The following is a 19,417-nucleotide window of genomic DNA, read 5'->3' on the forward strand; positions in this document are numbered from 1 at the left end:
AGCGTGGGTTTTGGTTTTGTTTTTTTAGTCTAGAGCATCCCACCATCTCCCTCTGTTCTTGACATTGAATCCTTTGAAGAGCCCAGTTGTCCTGCAGAATGTCCTACATTTTCGATTTGTGTGTTTGCTCATGATTAGATTCAGATCAGACATTTTTGGCAGGAGCATCATATACATGATGTTTTGAACTTCACACTGACTTCTGTCAGGAGGCACTTGATGACAGATTGTCCTACTGTGGGCTATAGAAAGCTAACCATCAAAATCTCTCTGTGTTAGAGACATATCTATAGCCTTTTCTTCCCCCTACAACTTTTTATAGTAGATTTTATAAACTCCTTGACCGTTAACTATTTAACTATTAAGTTTCAGTACTGTAACTTCAGTACTCTTCTACAATAGCTAATAGAACACATTAAAATTAAAAATGTTTCCCTTGATAATTTTCGTTTTTTAGCTATCTTTATAAAATAATGGGGAAAATGAGGTCTCAGTGGACTGAAAAAAAAATGAACCAAGGAGAAATTTCTTAAATAATCTAAAGAATTTTGGTATATGTTGGGGGCCTTTTGGGATTTTAGGATTGTCTTAATTATTTCTCCCAGATTGTAACTATTATTATGATGTACATTATAGGTATTGTCAATATGGATTCGCCATATGGTTCTGTAACACCTTCTACACATTTGGGAAACTTTGCCTCAAACCTTTCAGGAGGTCAAATGTATGGACCTGGGGCACCCCTTGGAGGAGCACCCACAGCTGCTAACTTTAACAGACAACATTTTTCCCCACTTAGTTTGTTGACTCCATGTTCATCAGCATCAAATGGTGAGTACTGCACAGTATAGTTCTGTATTAAAAGTTTGCATGTATGTTTTTTAAAAACAAAAGATTTTAAGATTTTCAGAATTTGTGATTTTAAGCCCCGGTGGCAAAGTGGTTAAGAGCTCAAGCTGCTAACCAAAAAGTCTGCAGTTTGAATCTGCCAGCTGCTTTTTGGAAACCCTATGGGGCAGTTCTGCTCTGTCCTGTAGGGTTGCAATGAGCTGGGCTCGCTATGACTCAATGGCACATAACAACAAAACATAATTTTAATACTATAAAAATATAATACTTACTCTTGGCAATCTGAAATCAGCAGGAATTTCTAGAGAATTTCCAGGTTTTAAAATTACTGGAATCAACCTAGATTATATGAAACCTAGAATATTATAATGAATCTCTTTCAAGGAGAGATCATTTCTTGAGAAAAAAAGTTAACCTCTGTTGAACCAGCTATTAATATGTATTTACTTTTAGTTTTTGGGGGGAATACAGGTACCAAGGAGAGTGTAAGTATCATGTGTTTTTTGTCAGCCTTTTGAATCTCATCTACATAAACAGCACAATTGATGCCTATCACGATATCGTATGTGTATTTTTAGTTGTAGTCAGTCACTAATAGGGAGTTCAATTCTTGTTAAGAAAATTCCTGTAGTAAGGTTTTTTTTTTTGAGGGATGGGGGAATAAAGACGTTCAGTTGGTTACTCCTTGAGGAAATAAGGAAAACCTGGTGGTGTAGTGGTTAAGTGCTACAGCTGCTAACCAAAAGGCTGGCAGTTCAGATCCACCAGGTGCTCCTTGGAAACTGTATGAGGCAGTTCTACCGTGTAATATAGGGTCACTATGAACCGGAATCAGCTTGATGGCAGTGGGCTTGGGTTTTTTTTTTTTTTTTGAGGAAATTATAAATAGGAATCCTTTTTTTTAAACTACCAAATTTTTTTCCAACTAACAGCATTAGAGTAGGTAACAATGTGGTTAACCGAATGAAAGAGGAAATAAGAAGAAATATTTGTAAGACACATGAAAGTACATTGCCAGTTAAAGCATGCAGTAAGTTGTGGCCTATAGAAGATTTATATATTGTAGTTTTTCTTGTGTTTGCCAAATAATAAGGATAATCATATAGAAAGCATCTTAACTTTCTTCGTAAAAACCAAACCAAACCCGTTGCTGTCGAGTTGATTCTGAATCATAGTGACCCTATAGGACAGAGTAGAACTACCTCATAGGATTTCCAAGCAATGGCTGGTAGATTCATACTGCCGACTTCTTGGTTAGCAGTCAAGCTTTTAACCACTGCACCACCAGAGTTCCATCCTTGCACAAGTGTCTGTTAAATGAGAATGATTTAAGAATGATTAGAATTTGAAATTAGAAATATGCCAGAAATAATATAAGAAGTATAAAGATAATATATCAAAAGAAGGAAGTGGAGGGAAAAAAACAGTGGCAGTTCTCATTGGAGATGCTTTAAATATCTTTGAAGAAGGTTCAAACTCTTAGGAGCCATAATTGGGGTAAAGTTAATATAGAGTAACAGTATTACATAGCCTAGTTTATTTTCAAAAAAGCCATTAAATAGAATACTTAAACTAAATAAAGGAATAGCTGGTTATCATATCACATTCGGGTCTCAGCTATCTTAGTTACAATTAAAGATTATAGCCCCAGTTATTTATAGCTGTATTCAGTGCAACAAATGTTTCTGTATACTAAGTTGAAGAATATGGTTTTTTAAAAAAAATTATAAGAAAGACTGTTAGATATATATTGAAGAATGGAAAGTAATTCACTCTGTATTAAAAAATTGGTATTTTATCCCATTCAGGAGTTCCTCTCTTTAGGAACATGCAAGTTACAATAGTTTAAAAAAATTTTTTTTTTTGAGAGAAAAGTAGTCTAAATGGGATTTCCAATCGTTGTTGTTGTTAGGTGCCATCAAGTCAGTTCCAACTCATAGCGACCGTACACACAACAAAAGGAAGCACTGCCCAATCCTGCACCATCCTTGCAGTCGTTGCTATGCTCGAGCTCATTGTTGCAGCCACTGTGTCAATCCACCTCATTGAGGGTCTTCCTCTTGTCCGCTGACCCGGTACTCACCAAGCATGACATCATTCTCCAGGGACTGATCCCTCCTGACAACATAGAAGCCGTCCTTGCTTCTAAGGAGCCTTCTGGCTGTACTTCCTCCAAGAGAGATTTGTTCGTTCTTTTGACAGTCCATGGTATATTCAATACTCTTCACCAAGATGGCAATTCAGAAACATCAGTTCTTCTTCCATCTTCCTTATTCATTGTCCAGCTTGGGTCAGGCGCACCTTAGTCTTCAAGGTGACATCTTTGCTTTTCAACACTTTAAAGAGGTCCTTTGCAGCAGATTTACCCCATGCAATGTGTCTTTTGATTTCTTGACTGCTGCTTTCATGGCTGTTGATTGTGGATCCAAGTAAAATGAAATCCTTGACAACTTGAGATCTTTTCTCCGTTTATCATGATGTTGCTCGTTGGTCCAGTTGTGAGGATTTTTGTTTCCTTTATGTTGCAATCCATACTGAAGGCTGTGGTCTTTGATCTTCATTAGTAAATGCTTCACGTCAGTTTCAGCAAGCAAGGTTGTGTCATCTGCATAATGCAGGTTGTTAATGAGTCTTCCTCCAATCCTGATGCCCTGTTCTTCTTCATATAGTCCAGCTTCTCGGATTATTTGCTCAGCATACAGATTGAACAGATATGGTGAAAGGATACAACCCTGACTCATACTTTTCCTGAATTTAAACCAATCAGTGTCCCCTTGTTCTGTCGAAACAACCGCCTCTTGATCTATGTAAAGGTTCCTCATGAGCACAGTTAAGTGTTCTGGAATTTCCAGTCTTCCCAGTGTTATCCATAATTTGTTACGATCCACACAGTTGAATGCCTTTGCATAGTCAATAAAACACAGGTAAACATCCTTTTGGTATTCTCTGCTTTCAGCCAGGATCCATCTGACATCAGCAATGATATCCCTGGTTCCACATCCTCTTCTGAAACCGGCCTGAATTTCTGGCAGTTCCCTGTCAATATACTGCTGCAGCCGTTTTTGAATGATCTTCGGTAAAATTTTACTTGTGTGTAATAGTAATGACATAGTTCTATAATTTCCACATTCGGTTGGACCAGCTTTCTTGGGAATAGGCATAAATATGGATGTCTTCCAGCTAGTTGGCCAGGAAGCTGTCTTTCATATTTCTTGGCATAGTCGAGTGAGCACCTCCAGTGCTTCATCTGTTCATTGAAACATCTCAATTGATATTCCGTCAATTCCTGCAGCCTTGTTTTTCGCCAATGCCTTCAGAGGAGGTTGGGCTTCTTCCTTCAGTACCATCGGTTCCTGATCATATGCTGCCTCATGAAACCGTTGAATGTTAGCCAATTCTTTTTGGTATAATGACTCTCTTTTCCTTCCATCTTCTTTTGATAGTTCCTGCGCTGTTTAATATTTTTCCCATAGAATCCTTTAGTGTTGCAACTTGAGGCTTGAATTTTTTCTTCAGTTCTTTAAGCTTGAGAAATGCTGAGCATGTTCTTTCCTTTCGGTTTTCTGTCTCCAGCTCTCTGCACATGTCATTATAATACTTTGTCTTCTTGAGACATCCTTTGAAATCTTCTGTTCAGTTTGTTTACTTCATCATTTCTTCTTTTGCTTTAGTTGCGTGACGTTTGTGGGCAAGTTTCAGAGTCTCCTCTGACATCCATCTTCATCTTTTCTTTCTTTCCTGTCTTTGCAATGACCTCTTGCTTTCTTCATGTATGATGTCGTTGATGTCATTCCACAACTCGTCTGGTCTTTGGTCACTAGTGTTCAACGCGTCAGATCTGTTGTTGAAATGGTCTCTAAATTGAAGGTCATATTTTGGCTCTCGTGGACTTGCTCTGATTTTCTTCAGTTTCAGCTTGAACTTGCATATGAGCAATTGATGCTCTCTTCCACCGTCGGTCCCTGGCCTTGTTCTGACTGATGATATTGAGCTTTTCCATCATCTCTTTCCACGAATGTGGTCAGTTTTCTGTGTGTTCCATCTGGTGAGGTCCATGTGTATAGTCAAGGTTGATGTTCGTGAAAGAAAGTGTTTGCAATGAAGAAGTCGTTGGTCTTGCCAAATTTTATCATTCAGTCTCAAGCATTGTTTCTGTCACCAAGGCCATATTTTCCAACTATTGACCCTTCTTCTTTGTTTCCAACTTTCACATTCCAATCACCGGTAATTATCCATGCATCCTGTTTGCACGTTCGATCAATTTCACCCTGCAGTAGATGATAAAAATCTTCGTTTTTTCATCTTTGGCCGTAGTGGTTGGTACGTGAATTTGAATAATAGTCATATTAACTGGTCTTTCTTGTAGGCGTATGGATATTATCCTGTCACTGGCAGCATTGTACTTCAGGATGGATCTTGAAATTTTCTTTTTGCCAATGAATGCAACACCATTCCTCTTAAAGTGTCACTCCTGGCATGGTAGACTGTATGATTGTCCGATTCAGAATGGCCAATACCAGTCCATTTCAGCTCACTAATGCCTAGGATATTAATGTTTACATGTTCCATTTCATTTTTGACAATTTCCAATTTTCCTAGAATCATACTTCATACATTCCAGGTTCTGATTATTAATGGATGTTTGCAGCTGTTTCTTCTCATTTTGAGTCGTGCCACATCAGCAAATGAAGGTCCCGAAAGCTTTACTCCGGGTCTTTGTTCCTAGTCTATCTTAGTCCGGAAGCTCAGCTGAAACCTGTCCTCCTTGGGTGACCCTGCTGATATCTGAATACCGGTGGCATAGCTTCTGGCATCACAGCAACACACGAGCCCCCACAGTGCGACAAACTGACAGACACGTAGAGGTTCCAATCATAGTAGTTAACTTAGTAAGTGTTTAGGCAATATTCAAGCTAATTTTCCCCAGAAAATGCCCTTGTCAGCAAAATAGTACAGTTAGATGAGCTTAGGTCACTTCAGTGAACCTCAGTTTTCTGATCTGTAAAATTAAACAATGCTCACCACACAGGATTAGTGTAAGAAGTATATCCTGATTGCTGCAGCTAATTTCTATTGTTTTTTTTCCTCATTGATGATAGTAAGAATGAGGATGATTATGATGATAAATGTTACGCCTATTTTCTAGCAGTTTTAGAAATGTGCCACTATAGAGTGAAACTTGGGAAAAGAGAAAGTAAAAGATGATTTAAGAGCTATAGGTAAATCTTGAATATATGCTAATGATGAGAACCAGTGCAAACATTTTTAAGCAGTCAGTGACTTAAAAGTTCTAAAATATTTTTCAAATGATTTTACCTGTTTTTACTTGGACTCCTCTTAAAATTATTTTGTATCTCTAAAATATAGTGGATTTCGGGCAGCGTCTTCTGAGTCTGTTGAGCTGATTCTAAACCAGCATAGGAACATTTTCCTTAAAATGTCTATTTATTCGCCTATTTATATGGAAAAATAAAGATGGCTTTTTATTTTTATATTTGTACAAAAATAGGAAAGAAGAGCACTTTGCTCATTGAAATGTGTTGCCTAAAATTCTTTTTGTTTTTAATCTTAAAAATTATATGGATTATCAGGAGAGAAATTTTTAAAAAATATAAAAGCAGTCTTACTGATGTTACTGTGTGTTAACTTTAGGTAATACATTATTTCAGGAACTCTTAGATAAAATTCATAAAGAGTCATCTGTTGTGCTCAGGGGTTTGGTGTTTTTTTGAGGGGGGATTGTTTTATACTTACTGGATTTCTTGTTAAAAAGGCATTTTGCTTTTTTTTTTTAAACAATTGAACCAATATAGATTGTGTTCTTCAATACATTGCTACATTGTTGATTCAGAATGTCACTGAGGCCAGTAAAATGCTTTCATTAGTATGTTTCAACAACTTTTTGTTTTGAAAAATTTCAGACCTACAGAAAAGTTGAAAAAACAGTACAAGAATCATCCATATTCTCTTCACTTAAATTCACTAATCTTTTTAAACATTTTACTGCATTTGTTTTATCTCTGTTTACTTTTTTGTTGTTGCTAAGCCATTTGACAACAAGATGCAGATACTATAACTCTTCATACCTAGAAAGTAGTAGCATGCATTCACTTAAGGATAACGGCATTCTCTTACACAGCAGCAGTACCGCTATTAAATACGTAATACCTTACCATTAATTCAGTAATATGTCTGACATAGGTGGCATCACTAGGGTTGGTGTGACCCATCTCATGCTAATTACCACAATATTGTAGCTAAAACACTGAAAAAATCAGCAACTACAAAAATACCGGGAGCAATGAAAACAACAGCAGCACATGCTTATAGCATCATTTGAAGCATCATTGTAATTGGGTGATAATGACAGTGCTCACCTAAGCACATTTAGAAGGTTCAAAAAGTAAATGAGCATAAAGTTTTAGCCTTATACCCACCCAACCCAATGCTGTCGAGTCGATTCCAGCTCATCGCAACTCTTTAAGACAGAGTAGAACTGCCCCATAGGGTTTCCAGGGAGTGGCTGGTGGATTTGAACAGCTGACCTTTTGGTTTAGTACCCAATCTCTTAACCACTGTACCACCAGGGTAGGAATACTGGCATATGTAAACCAGGCTTACCAAAAATACTTTTGTTGTTAAAACTACAGGGATTTTTTTAATTAAAAATAATAAATTTCTACTGAAACATTGCATAAAAATTTTATAGACAGTCATTTTGGTGTCACCCCTCTGAATGTGTCATCCAGTATGGTCTGCAACCCCCCCTAGTGACACTACTTGTCTTAGTTGTCTAATGTGGCTAAAATAGAAATACCACAAGTGGATGATTTTAACAAGCAGAAATTTATCCTTTCACGGTCTTGGAAGCTAGAAGTCTGAACTCAGGGCACTAGCTCCTGGGGCTCATAGCGACTCCCAGCAACCCTATAGGACAGAGTAGAACTGCCCCATAGTTTCCAAGGAGTGCGTGGCGGATTCGAACTGCTGACCCTTTGGTTAGCAGCTGTAGTGCTTGACCACTACGCCACCAGGGTTACTATGAGTCGGAATAGACTTGACGGCACTGGATTTGTTTTTTTTTTGTTTTAGCTCCTGGGGAAGCCTTTCTCTCTCTGTCAGTTCTGGAGGAAGGCCCTTGTCATCAATCTTCCCTTGGTCTCAGAGCTTCTCAGCGCAGGGACCCCGGGTCCAAAGGACACACTCCACTCCCGGTTCTTCTCTCTTGGTGATATGAGTTTCCTCTCCTGTGCTCAATTCTCTGTTTTATATCTCAAAAGAGACTGACTCGAGATACAACCTAATCTTGTAGAGTGGGTCCTTCCTCATTAACATAACTGCCTCTAACCCTGCCTCATTAATACCATAGAGGTTAGGATTTACAACGTATAGGTAATTACATCAGGTGACAAAATGGTGGACATCGATGCAGTGTTGGGAATCATGGCCTAGCCAAGTTAACACACATTTTGGGGGGACACAGTTCAATCCATAATACCATCATTGGGCATGCAGTCCGTGTTCGCATAAGCCTAGTTGTCTCAAAACATCTTTTGTAACTGTTTCTCCCCCTTGATTCAGGATCTAGTCAAGGTTTACATGTTGCATTCGATTATTTCTCTCAGGTCTTTTTTTTTTTAGTTTTAAATTTGCAAGAATAGCACAAAGAACTCTTGTAAATTTTTCCCAGATTGAACAATTGTTAACATGTTGCCCCATTCCCTTGCCTTCAGTGTGCCTGTGTATGTGTGTGTAAAATTATTTTTTCTAAAGTATTTGAAATTAAGTTGGAGACACTAAATTCTTTTATCAGAAATGCTTCAGATTTTATTTCCTATGGGCGAGAACATCCTCTTATACAACTATGACATTTACCAAATTCAGCAAGTTTAGCATCGATACAATATTATCTAATATACAGTCCATATTCACATAGTTGTCCCAGTAATACCTTCATTTCTCCTCATCTAAGATTCAAATTAGGATCACAGTTTGCATTTAATTCCTGTGTCTTTTTAGTCTCAAATAAACCTGGAAGAATTCCTTCAATATTACCTTGTCATCATAAAAAAAATTTTTTTTAAGAGTATAGTCAGTTGTTTGATAGAATGCTGCTTTAATTTGTTTTTCTTTTCCGATACTTCTTCATGATTAAATTTTTGGGGGGTACTTTTGACAAGAATATTGTCTAATCACTGTCTTATCTTTCTCAGTAAATTATGTTAGAAGGCATATAATATCAGTTTGTACCATTATTGGTGCTATTAACTTTGATTACTTGGTTAAGATTGTATACCCCAGATTTCTGTAATTTCCCCCTTTGTAATCTCTAAGGAGTTACTTTGATACTGTGTAAAGATCTTGTTCCTCATCAAACTTTTAGGCACAGAGTGTGAGGAAACAGAGAAAAAGTACAGATTCTCTGAGTATAAATTTTTACGTAGTTTTACTTTTGTAACCATATTAATGTTTACAAATTAAAAAAAAATCAACATAGATGAAGGAAAAAACTAAAATTGACACTAAAAAATAGAAACAAATGAACCTATTTGTATTTCACATGAATAATATAAACATACTAAAAGTAAAAGAAACAATCCAAAAACACTTGAGAACAGTACTTTGTACACCCTTGGTCCAAGGACAAATAGACTTCAGACAGTTCTTCAACTCTGCTTAGATTTGTTTCTCATAATGTTACTGATGAGCAACTCTACAACTATTTAAGGTATTATAGGTTTGATTAAATGAATAAGTATATTAATGATTTTGAGATCCCAGGGTTCTCTGTGTGAGAGAAGAATGAAATGTGCAGTGGGGTAAAACAAGGCAGAATTGGTTGGAATTAGAGGGTCAGTGTGAACTCATGGTTTTTAAACTACGTATACTAAACTACGTATACATCGAATTGAGCCAGCTATGTTTTCCTCCCAGCTCTGTTCATTGAAAGGGCCTGGAGGCAGTGAATCCCCAGTAGCAGCAAGTCCACATCCAATGCCCAGATTCAGTCTGTAAATATTTTTGCTCACTAAAAGGAACCACGTAGAGAAATGGCTGAATCCAGAGCTGGGGCAGGGGAAGTATAAGGGGAGTGTGCGAAGTCTTAAGCTGCTCAAAGTTAAGTGTCAAAATGATGGGGGCATGTCCGAAGGGCACAGGAGGCAGCCTAATGGGTCCCCTGCTGGCCAAATCCAGGACAATTTGACTATCAAAATGAATAATAATAGGGATTATAGCCCATTGGATAAAACTAGAATCCATAAGCCCATAATAATAAAAAATAAAATAAGTTAATACAGGAGAAAGGAATGCTTTTCCTTACAGTATAATGACAACTAATAAATGTAGAAGGAATACTAGTTGGAAAGTCATCATCTTGCAGTCTTTATAATGATTGATTTAGGCAAGACTCTCAAGGTTTGATCTCTAACAGTGTGTTTTTATCTGGTTTGCATTTTCTTCATGTAGTATAAGTCTTAATACTGTTGCTTTTTAATAATTTAGTTTGAATTGTCTGGCTTCTGACACTTTAGAGGGACAGGTGATCTCTGTCCACATGAGTGTAATTTTGTATATTTGTTTATGGTACTCCTTTTTAATTCTATTTTCAGTATTTATCTTGATACTTTTTCTTAAAAGTTGCCATTCTGAGTGCTGTTGTGGAACTAACAGCAGAAGTATGACTTATTTTTCACAATATATTTAGCAGATTTTAGGTACTTGAATTAGGTTTTATCACATTTCTCATGTATTCCACCCCTTGCTCCTTTCACCACCACGCTGGGATATCAGGACATCAGACATTAAGACCTTAGGGAATTAAGTTGGAATATGGGGGACACAGGGTCTTTCCTTTAAAAAAAATGAAAGAAAGAAAAAGTATCCTCTCTTGAGGCCCCAGAGTTACAGAACAGTGGTGCTCAAGAGCCCTCTACATGAAGGACCAGCAGAGATCAATACCTTCCCCTGAGCCCTTATCCCATTCAAACTGCTGGAGTCTGCCCTACCAACACCCAGCCAGTATGTACACTGATGACTCAACACTGACCTATGATCACTCTGGTTTGTAAGTTTCAGTCCTTGGCAAATTTTGCCAGTGGGCCATTGTGACATTCAGTGTTACAAAACTGTTGTGGGATCAAAAACAGTTTAAAAAAAAAAAAAAGAAAGAAAAAGCAGCATTGCAGTTTTGAAAGGGAGAAGCTAATATGTTGGCTTTTGAAGTTTTTGACTATGACCTTCAGTGAGAAATAACATTTCACATTGTGACCAGGATGCAGACTGTGTGTATGTGTCTGTGGGTGTATGGGTGTGTGTGCACATGCGCGCATGCATGCAGCTGGAAAGAACGTTTATATAACAATACCCTCACGTTGCCTGGTTCACATTGGTATTTTCTATTTTATTTAACCTTTAAAAAAGTTTTATGCCAGTCATGACCAACCACATTTATCTCTTGAATCCACTGTAGTTTAATAAACATTAAACCAAGGCATGAGTAGAAACTCATTGCCTTTGGGTCGATTGTGAGGACTCTGTTGTCGTTTCTAAACTGGGGTGAATTGACTATTAAGGTAATGAAGCTTAAACTTTAGGACACCTCATTTGCTTGGCCCTGTCATGGATTGAGTTGTATCCCCCCAAAATATATGTATCAATTTGGCTAGGCCTTGATTCCCAGTACTGTGTGATTGTCTACCATTTTGTCACCTGATGTGACTTTGCTATGTGTTGTCAATCCTACCTCTATAAAGTTAATGAGGTGGGATAGGCAGCAGTTATGTTAATGAGGCAGGACTCAATCTACAAGATTTGATTGTATTTTGAGCCAATCTCTTTTGAGATATAAGAGAGAGAAGTGAGCAGAGAGACGGGGACCTCATACCACCAAGAAAGCAGCACCAAAAACAGAGTACATCCTTTGGACCTGGGGTCCCTGCTCTGAGAAACTCCGAGACCAAGGGAAGATTGATGAAAAAAGGACCTTCCTCCAGAGCCGACAAAGAGAAAGGCTTCCCCTGGAGCTGATGCCCTAAATTTGGACGTGGAGTCTACTGGAGTGTGAGAGAATAAATTTCTCTTTGTTAAAGCCAACTACTTGTGGTATTTGCATTACAGCAGTTGTGGATAACTAAGACAAGTTCCTTCCAAGGTCCTGTACCTATTCTGCGTTTGTAATTTTGAATTCTTTATCTAAAAAAAGGTTCCCAAAGTTAAAAAAGCTCCTGGCACCACAAAACTTGCTTCTGTCCCATCTTCTAAAACCTTTACCTTCTCTAGTAGCTAAGATGGCATATTTTAAAATAACATGGATCTGAATTAGGTTTTGCCTTCCCTCCCCCCCCCCCCCGCAATTAAAGAAAATAGAGCTGAGAAAAATATTTTCATTAGCTCATTTTGGTATATTAGGTTATAGTTTTCTGGTGTGCTTTTGGAGTATTAAGTTATAGCTTTCTGATGTGCTTTTATTGTCTACAGAGATGCTATGGGTCCATATTTCTTTTTAAATTTTATGTAAGAGCTTTGTATGGAATTAGACTACAATTCTATTCTGTTCTGCGTTTTTAAGTGAAATATGCTTTTCTGCACTTTTAGAAAGCATGGCTAGGTCAGGATATCTTCTTTAAAGGTTCTAGAATTGTTTTGTTGTTTTTGGAAAGTGTATGAAAATATGGCCTTGTACTTTATTAAATTTGTTGTCCTTAAACTCCCCTCCCCCGACCCTGCCCCACTTTCGACTTGGTGGTCTTTTCGCTTTGCTTCTGTTGTCCCTTTCCTGCTCAATTTAGAATCTGTTCCCAGCAGTTTCTTAATCAGTGTGGGGCTTTGTTCTGGAAGGAGGCTTCAGCAGGTTAGTTGCCAGAGTTCATAGGGTCCAGGCCGCTCCAACACCTTCGGATCTTACTGAGTTACCATTATAATTATTCATGAGGCAAAACCCTCCCAGTTGCACTTGCTGTTCTCAGATTGGCCTGTCTCACTTTACATTAGACTCTTTTGAGGTTCTTCTGTTCTTAGGTCTAGAAAATTCTCTGTTGATTATTCCACACAGATGCTATACCACATGAATCTTACAACTTTTGGTGATTTGTCCCCATTCACTTGTACTTTTGGATTAATTTAGGTACCTTGTCTGTTAGTTTTGTTATAGGTGTCATCCATGGGTTTTAGTTTTGCTAATTTAGTGCTTTGTTTTTATTGGGGCGGGGAGTTTGGAAAGAATCAAAACCTATGCTAATGTCACCTCTATCTTCCCAGAACCCCCTCTTACACCAGTATAATTTTAAGGTAAAAATTTCATGAATTAAAAAAATATTTATAATTGCCTTTAAGACACGTTTCAGGCTCTTTTTCTTTTTTTTTTTAAATGTCAGTAATGTTAATGGATCCATGACCACAGGAGATATATTTTGATTTTTCACTAGAGGGGTATCTTAGTCACCTAGTGCTGCCATAATAGAAATAACACAAGTGGATGGCTTTAACAAAGAGAATTTGTTTTCTCACAGTCTAGTAGGTTACAAGTCCAAATTCAGGGTGTCGACTCCAGGGGAAGGCTTTCTCTCTCTGTTGGCTCTGGAAGAAGGTCCTTGTCCTCAGTCTTCCCATGATCGTGGAGCTTCTCAGGCGCAGGGACCCTAGGCCCAAAGGATGCGCTCTGCTTCTGGTGTTGCTTTTTTGGTGGTATGAGGTCCCCAACTCTCTGCTTGTTTCCGATTCCTTTTATCTCTTAAGAGATAAAAGGTAGTGCAGGCCACACCCCAGGGAAACTCCATTTAGACTGGATCAGAGAGGTGACCTGAGTAAAGGTGGTGGTACAATCCTACCGTAATCCTCTTGACATAAAATTACAATTACAAAATGGAGGACAACCACAATACTGGGAATCATGGCCTAACCAAGTTGACACATATTTTGGGGGGCGGGGGACACAATTCAATCCATGACAAGGGGAATACTTTTTCTTGGTTACTTTTACAAATAAGAAGACCATAAAAACAAAACCTGTTGCCTTCAAGTCAATTCCAGCTCGTAGCAACCCTGTAGGACAGAGTAGAACTGCCCCATAGGGCTTCCAGAGAGTGGCTGGTGGATTCAAACTGCCAACCTTTTGGTTAGCAGCCAACCTCTTAACCACTGCACCACCAGGGCTCCATCAAACCCATATGTTTCATCTTTTTGTACCCCAATAATATTAGTCTATATAGTAATTACCATTTATAAGGTACAATTCATATTTATCTTTTATAGTTAATAGTCACTACAACTCAGTGAGAGGTAGTGCTATCAATTTAACCAAAACAGACTGCTGAGAACATTAGTAAGATGGGGTTGATCTCCATAGTACTTTCTAGCTCTGTATGACTCTAAAAATACATATGAAAAGTCTTTATAAAAATGTTTTATGGCTAATAGTATAACTGTTTTTGTCTTCTAAATTCTCTAAAAAGTATCTTGGGAGATACATTCACTGTGCTTTTATATTGTATGTGTGAGTGGATAGATTGATGGATAGACAGACAGATTTTGCAAATTTATTAGATACCTAAACCCCTTTGGGTATGTGTGCATGTGAACACACTCGTACATACATACATACACACACACATGCACACACAAATAAATACATATAGGAAAGTTAGATGTATGTATAGGTAAATGGAAATATATTAGTTTTTAGGTCATACAATCAGGTAGTTACGAATAGATGGTGGATCTTCGGGTAATAATGAATTTTAATCTTTAAGCTCCTCCACCATTTACACCTTATTTAAATTTAAATGTGCTTGATGTTTTAACTTTGAAATATGATTTTGAGATTTTTTTGTTCTTTTTAATAGTATGTAAAATAATTTATCACTAACGAATACTCCCAGATTGACTGTATTCAGAACCGACCTTGTTTTGACAAGTAAAGCTTATGTTGTCATTTTTTAAAGTGTGTGAAAAACTTATGGAATACCCACAAGATACAACTAATAAATGTTAGGCAATGAGGCATACCTCCTCTTGGTATTCATGAGTATAGTAAAGGTTCTGTCAAGTCCTGACTTAAACATTTTTTTTTTAACCTCGGTTTTCTAAATGTATTAGACAATTGAATCGTTGTCTTTTCATCTCAATATGCCAAAGAGCAAGTGTTCCCTAGGAATAAAGTTTGAGAATTGCCAATAAAGGCAGTAATTTTCCTCTGTTTCTATTTTTTTTTTTTTAAAGATCGCCTTTTCCTTGCATGTTGCTAGATTTTACTCTGTTAGTGTCATAGGTTAATTCATTTAAATATAAATTAGTTTAATTACATGTTTTTGTTGTTTTGTGCCATCGAGTTGATTCCAGCTAATAGCAACAAAGGACAGAGTAGAACTGTCTCATAGGGTTTTACAGGCTATAATTTTTCAGAGGCAGATTGCAAGGTCTGTTTTCCCTCAGAGCAGTTGGTGAGTTTGATCTGCCAACCTTTCAGTTAACAGCCAAGCACTTAACCATTGAGCCACCAGGGCTCCTTATAATTCCATGTATAATTGACTGCTTTTGCACTATTGACATTTTCACATCCTATTATCATGTAACTAACTAAATGGAAAAATTGTGAGCCAAATTAAAAAGTGACTGTGAGATCATGAAGTTTTAATCAAATTTTAATGCGCATTATTATTTTCATTTTTGTATTTCATTTAATACTTCTTAAACATTATCCTTACATTTCATTTTCCCTCAGAGAATGCGTATTTAAGTTGTCCTCAAAACTTAAGATTTATATTTACAAAATTACATCCTTTGTAGATGACATGTATACCATTTCGAATGTCTTTTCTCCAGATTCCCCTGCACAGTCTGTATCCTCTGGAGTACGTGCACCATCTCCTGCCCCATCACAAGTACCATTAGGGTCAGAAAAGCCCAGCAACGTCTCTCAGGACAGGAAAGTTCCAGTCCCTATTGGGACTGAACGTTCTGCTCGTATCAGGCAAACTGGAACTTCAGCTCCATCTGTTATTGGGAGTAATTTGTCCACATCAGTAGGGCATAGTGGCATCTGGTCCTTTGAAGGGATTGGTGGCAATCAAGGTATGGTATTTTATTCTACTTTCTAGAAATTGAGTTTATTCATTTAACTATATAATATTGTAAACATTATTTAACTTTCATAGTCACTTTATAAAAATTTGTACTCATATCTCCTTGTTTTGACTATTTCATCACTTTTATTTAGGAGTTCTGGAAATTTTATTTCCATTGATCTTCCATTGAATTTATTTATCTTTGTTTTCTGAAAATAGTCTAAAATAAACATGTTTTCTTTATTTGTCATATTAAAGAGATGTTAATATTTCCTTTGAGTCTCTTTAGCTTTTATCTTAGCTTTTCTTCTTTTGTTTTTTAATGACAGATATTTAGGCTACTTTATTAGGCTACTGTATACCCATAAACATAAAAATACTGCAATAAATATATAAAAGTGGGTCATTATTTTCAAAGAATTCACAATTCAGTGTGGAAAATATTAGATAGGAATATATCATATAAAATGTGTTATTTGCTCTCCTTTGATTTTAATTATCACTGACTTTTTTTTTTCTGCCTCTTTGTTTTCCCTCAGACAAAGTAGACTGGTGTAATCCCGCGATGGGAAACCCTATGATTCACAGGCCAATGTCTGATCCAGGAGTGTTTTCACAGCATCAAGCAATGGAGCGAGATAGTACAGGAATTGTAACTCCTTCTGGTACATTCCATCAGCATGTTCCTGCAGGATACATGGACTTCCCTAAAGTTGGGGTAATGTTGCTTTAAATAGCCATTTTCATTATTTCTCAATGTTTTCCTTATTCTTAGTTTTCTTTGACTTCTAAGTGGAAAAGCATATCTGAAATGATGCTGAGGCTTAGGAATGCAGTAACAGGCCAAAATCTCACTAATATAAATGTTTACAACTATTTACAAATCCTGACTTAGGCCCAGTATTTAAGAGTTTTTTGACCAAGTAATTTGGATATAGTAGGCTCATTTATAACCTAATGTTAGAAGACATCAAATAATGGAAAATAATTTTTACATTCTTCAGATAACATACTTTTCCAAAATGAGGTGAAGGTTCAAAAATCAATTTTATGGCTATCAGTTATATTAGTTTAAGTCAACACTGACATGAATGTGTGTAATCTTTGTTTTTCCTTTTAAGGGTATGCCTTTTTCTGTGTATGGGAATGCAATGATTCCTCCAGTAGCACCAATCCCTGATGGTGCTGGAGGACCCATATTTAACGGCCCTCATGCTGCAGACCCCTCTTGGAACTCACTGATCAAGATGGTTTCCAGCTCCACGGAAAATAACGGCCCTCAAACGGTAAGGCTGTCATTCAGTTGACAAATATTTGTTAGGTGTTCTTTGAAATGGCATAACAAATAGGATACAGGTAAATCATGGTAGTGAGAAAGTATGGTGAGTATCAAAAGTTGAGGAAATAGAGAGAAATTTAATACAGTTAAAATACAGCTATATGGGTGTGAAAAATGATAGCAAAGAAATGGTTTGGAGCCAAAATTATGAAAAGTTTTATATATTTATTTGGGTAGTGGATGGTAAGTAAAAGGTTTTAAGTTGTGAAGTGATTATTATATAATACAGTCTATACATCAGAATTCAGTTGTGGTGTAAAAAGGGCCATCTAGAGGTTATTTACTAAGAGTATTTTTAATACCAAAACAGTATATATAATTAACTCTGAAAATTCACTAACATGGTTATTTTAGCATATGTTTAATACCCCTGACTCATTGTTTTTCTATAACCATAAATCTGTATGTACTTGGGTAATAATTAAAAAAAAAGAGGGGTGGTGGCAAATCAGATCCTGTTTGAGGTATATGAGGAGAAGAGATGTAGATAAAAAGTAGTTTTATCATTGTTTTTCTCATTATTTCCTAGTATATTGTGAATTTAATGAGGTTTAGCTATTTTAGTCCATAAAGACTAGAGCACTTGTTAGTTTTTAAAAGTTGTATTTTAATCAAATATATGTGTAACGCATATTTGATAAAATGTACACTCTGTATTCATAGGTGTGGACTGGACCCTGGGCACCTCACATGAATAGTGTGCATATGAACCAGCTTGGCTGACGAAGATCAGCTTGTAGCCTGCAGATCCTTTTCATTCAGAGGAAATCACAAGTGGCCGAAAAAAATTTATGCTCCCAAATCATTCTACTGATGTGCTTGACTGAAGTGTGTAGGCTTTTTGCAGAAGAACTTACTAACTGACCTATTTTCTGTGAACATTTGTGACTGCCCATTCCCCATCATCATCCGTTTTACCTTAGTTAGCATTTTTCTTATCATTTTTCTTTTTTTCTTTCCCTCTTCCCCTTTGGACATAACTTTCTGTTGAAGCTGTTCTTTGGCTGGTTGGTTTTAGTACTGTAAACTGCTTCTGAGCAAACACGGAAATTTAGCAAAATTATGTAAACTTGATCCTGAAGTTTTAGAATGGCAAATAAATGTACAATTGTTTACATAACAGAAGAGGCTAAGCAGAAAGTAAATTTCAATATGTCAGTATAGAGGCTCTACTTTCTGTAGACTTAAATTAATGTGAGATATGTACCTTCATATTCAGAAATCTGGATGTTTCCTTCATACATTAAACTATTAATAAGCATAACTTTTCTACTTGTGTAATTTAAGGATAAAGTAAAAAAACATGGGCATTATCAGTGGGTGTTTCCCTATGTTGGTTTCTAAAATACCCAACTTGTTCTCTTTTGGGTTTTTTTTTTTTTTTTTAGCAAGGCACACATAGAAGGAATTTCCCACTTTTCCATGTCTTATTACCTTTTCATACTTTAAACATCATACACACTTCTCTCTTCAGCTTTTTCTCTCTTCACTATTACCACTAATACCAGTAAAATTCTCTTGCTGACAGTGAAACAATTCTGTAAACATTTCCACTATAATGGCTGCTACACAGAGAGAGAGAGAGCACCTTCATTGTTAACCTTAAAATGTTTAGACTTTGAAAGTTTCCAAAGCCACTTCTGGTTCCCAGTAATACAGAAACTCTTAATAGGTTGTTTATTATTAAATAATTCAGTGTAACATTTTATATTGGATAATATTGATTCTTAACATTGGCTTTCCAGGAATCAGGTCAGCATAAAAATTCCAGTTTTTAGTAACTTAGTAGAAAGTATCTAAGTTTCTTTTATCTCCAATCTTAGAGACTTCTTGTTCTCCACACGTGTATATTATCAGTGAAAAGGATCAGCAGCTAACCCAGGCAAATAAAAGAAATTTTGCATTTGGCATTAAGACAATGTATTATAGATACATGAATACATGATGATAATACAAAGTCTCCATTTAACCTGTTTATATAAGGTACAGGGCCACACTAAACTACTCAGTGAGATTTATATATTCCATCCACTTGAAACAATAAACAGTAATGTATCCAAGAAGAATGTGTCCTATCCTGTCTCATATGAAAAAATAATAAGGTTGAAATGTAAAAGGAAATAACCATGAAAGTGAGATAATGTTTCTATCAATTTGTCTTTTTTTT

General features: G+C 36.6%; 1 protein-coding gene across 6 annotated transcripts in view; it reads left to right on the forward strand.

The window, feature by feature from the left end:
• The window catches only part of ANKRD17 (ankyrin repeat domain 17), a 191,908-nt gene extending 172,592 nt beyond the window's left edge, over positions 1-19,316 (forward strand). For all 6 annotated transcript variants that reach the window (XM_064285707.1, XM_064285708.1, XM_064285713.1 and 3 more), the window contains 5 exons: positions 637-831; positions 15,670-15,918; positions 16,451-16,629; positions 17,033-17,197; positions 17,914-19,316. In XM_064285707.1, the coding sequence (XP_064141777.1) occupies positions 637-831; positions 15,670-15,918; positions 16,451-16,629; positions 17,033-17,197; positions 17,914-17,973 (848 nt within the window). In that variant the 3' untranslated portion in view covers positions 17,974-19,316. The remainder of the gene's footprint in view (positions 1-636; positions 832-15,669; positions 15,919-16,450; positions 16,630-17,032; positions 17,198-17,913) is intronic.
• The last annotated feature ends 101 nt before the right edge of the window (positions 19,317-19,417 follow it).

The sequence above is a fragment of the Loxodonta africana genome, chromosome 5, assembly GCF_030014295.1.
Source record: "Loxodonta africana isolate mLoxAfr1 chromosome 5, mLoxAfr1.hap2, whole genome shotgun sequence".
Lineage (NCBI taxonomy): Eukaryota > Metazoa > Chordata > Mammalia > Proboscidea > Elephantidae > Loxodonta > Loxodonta africana.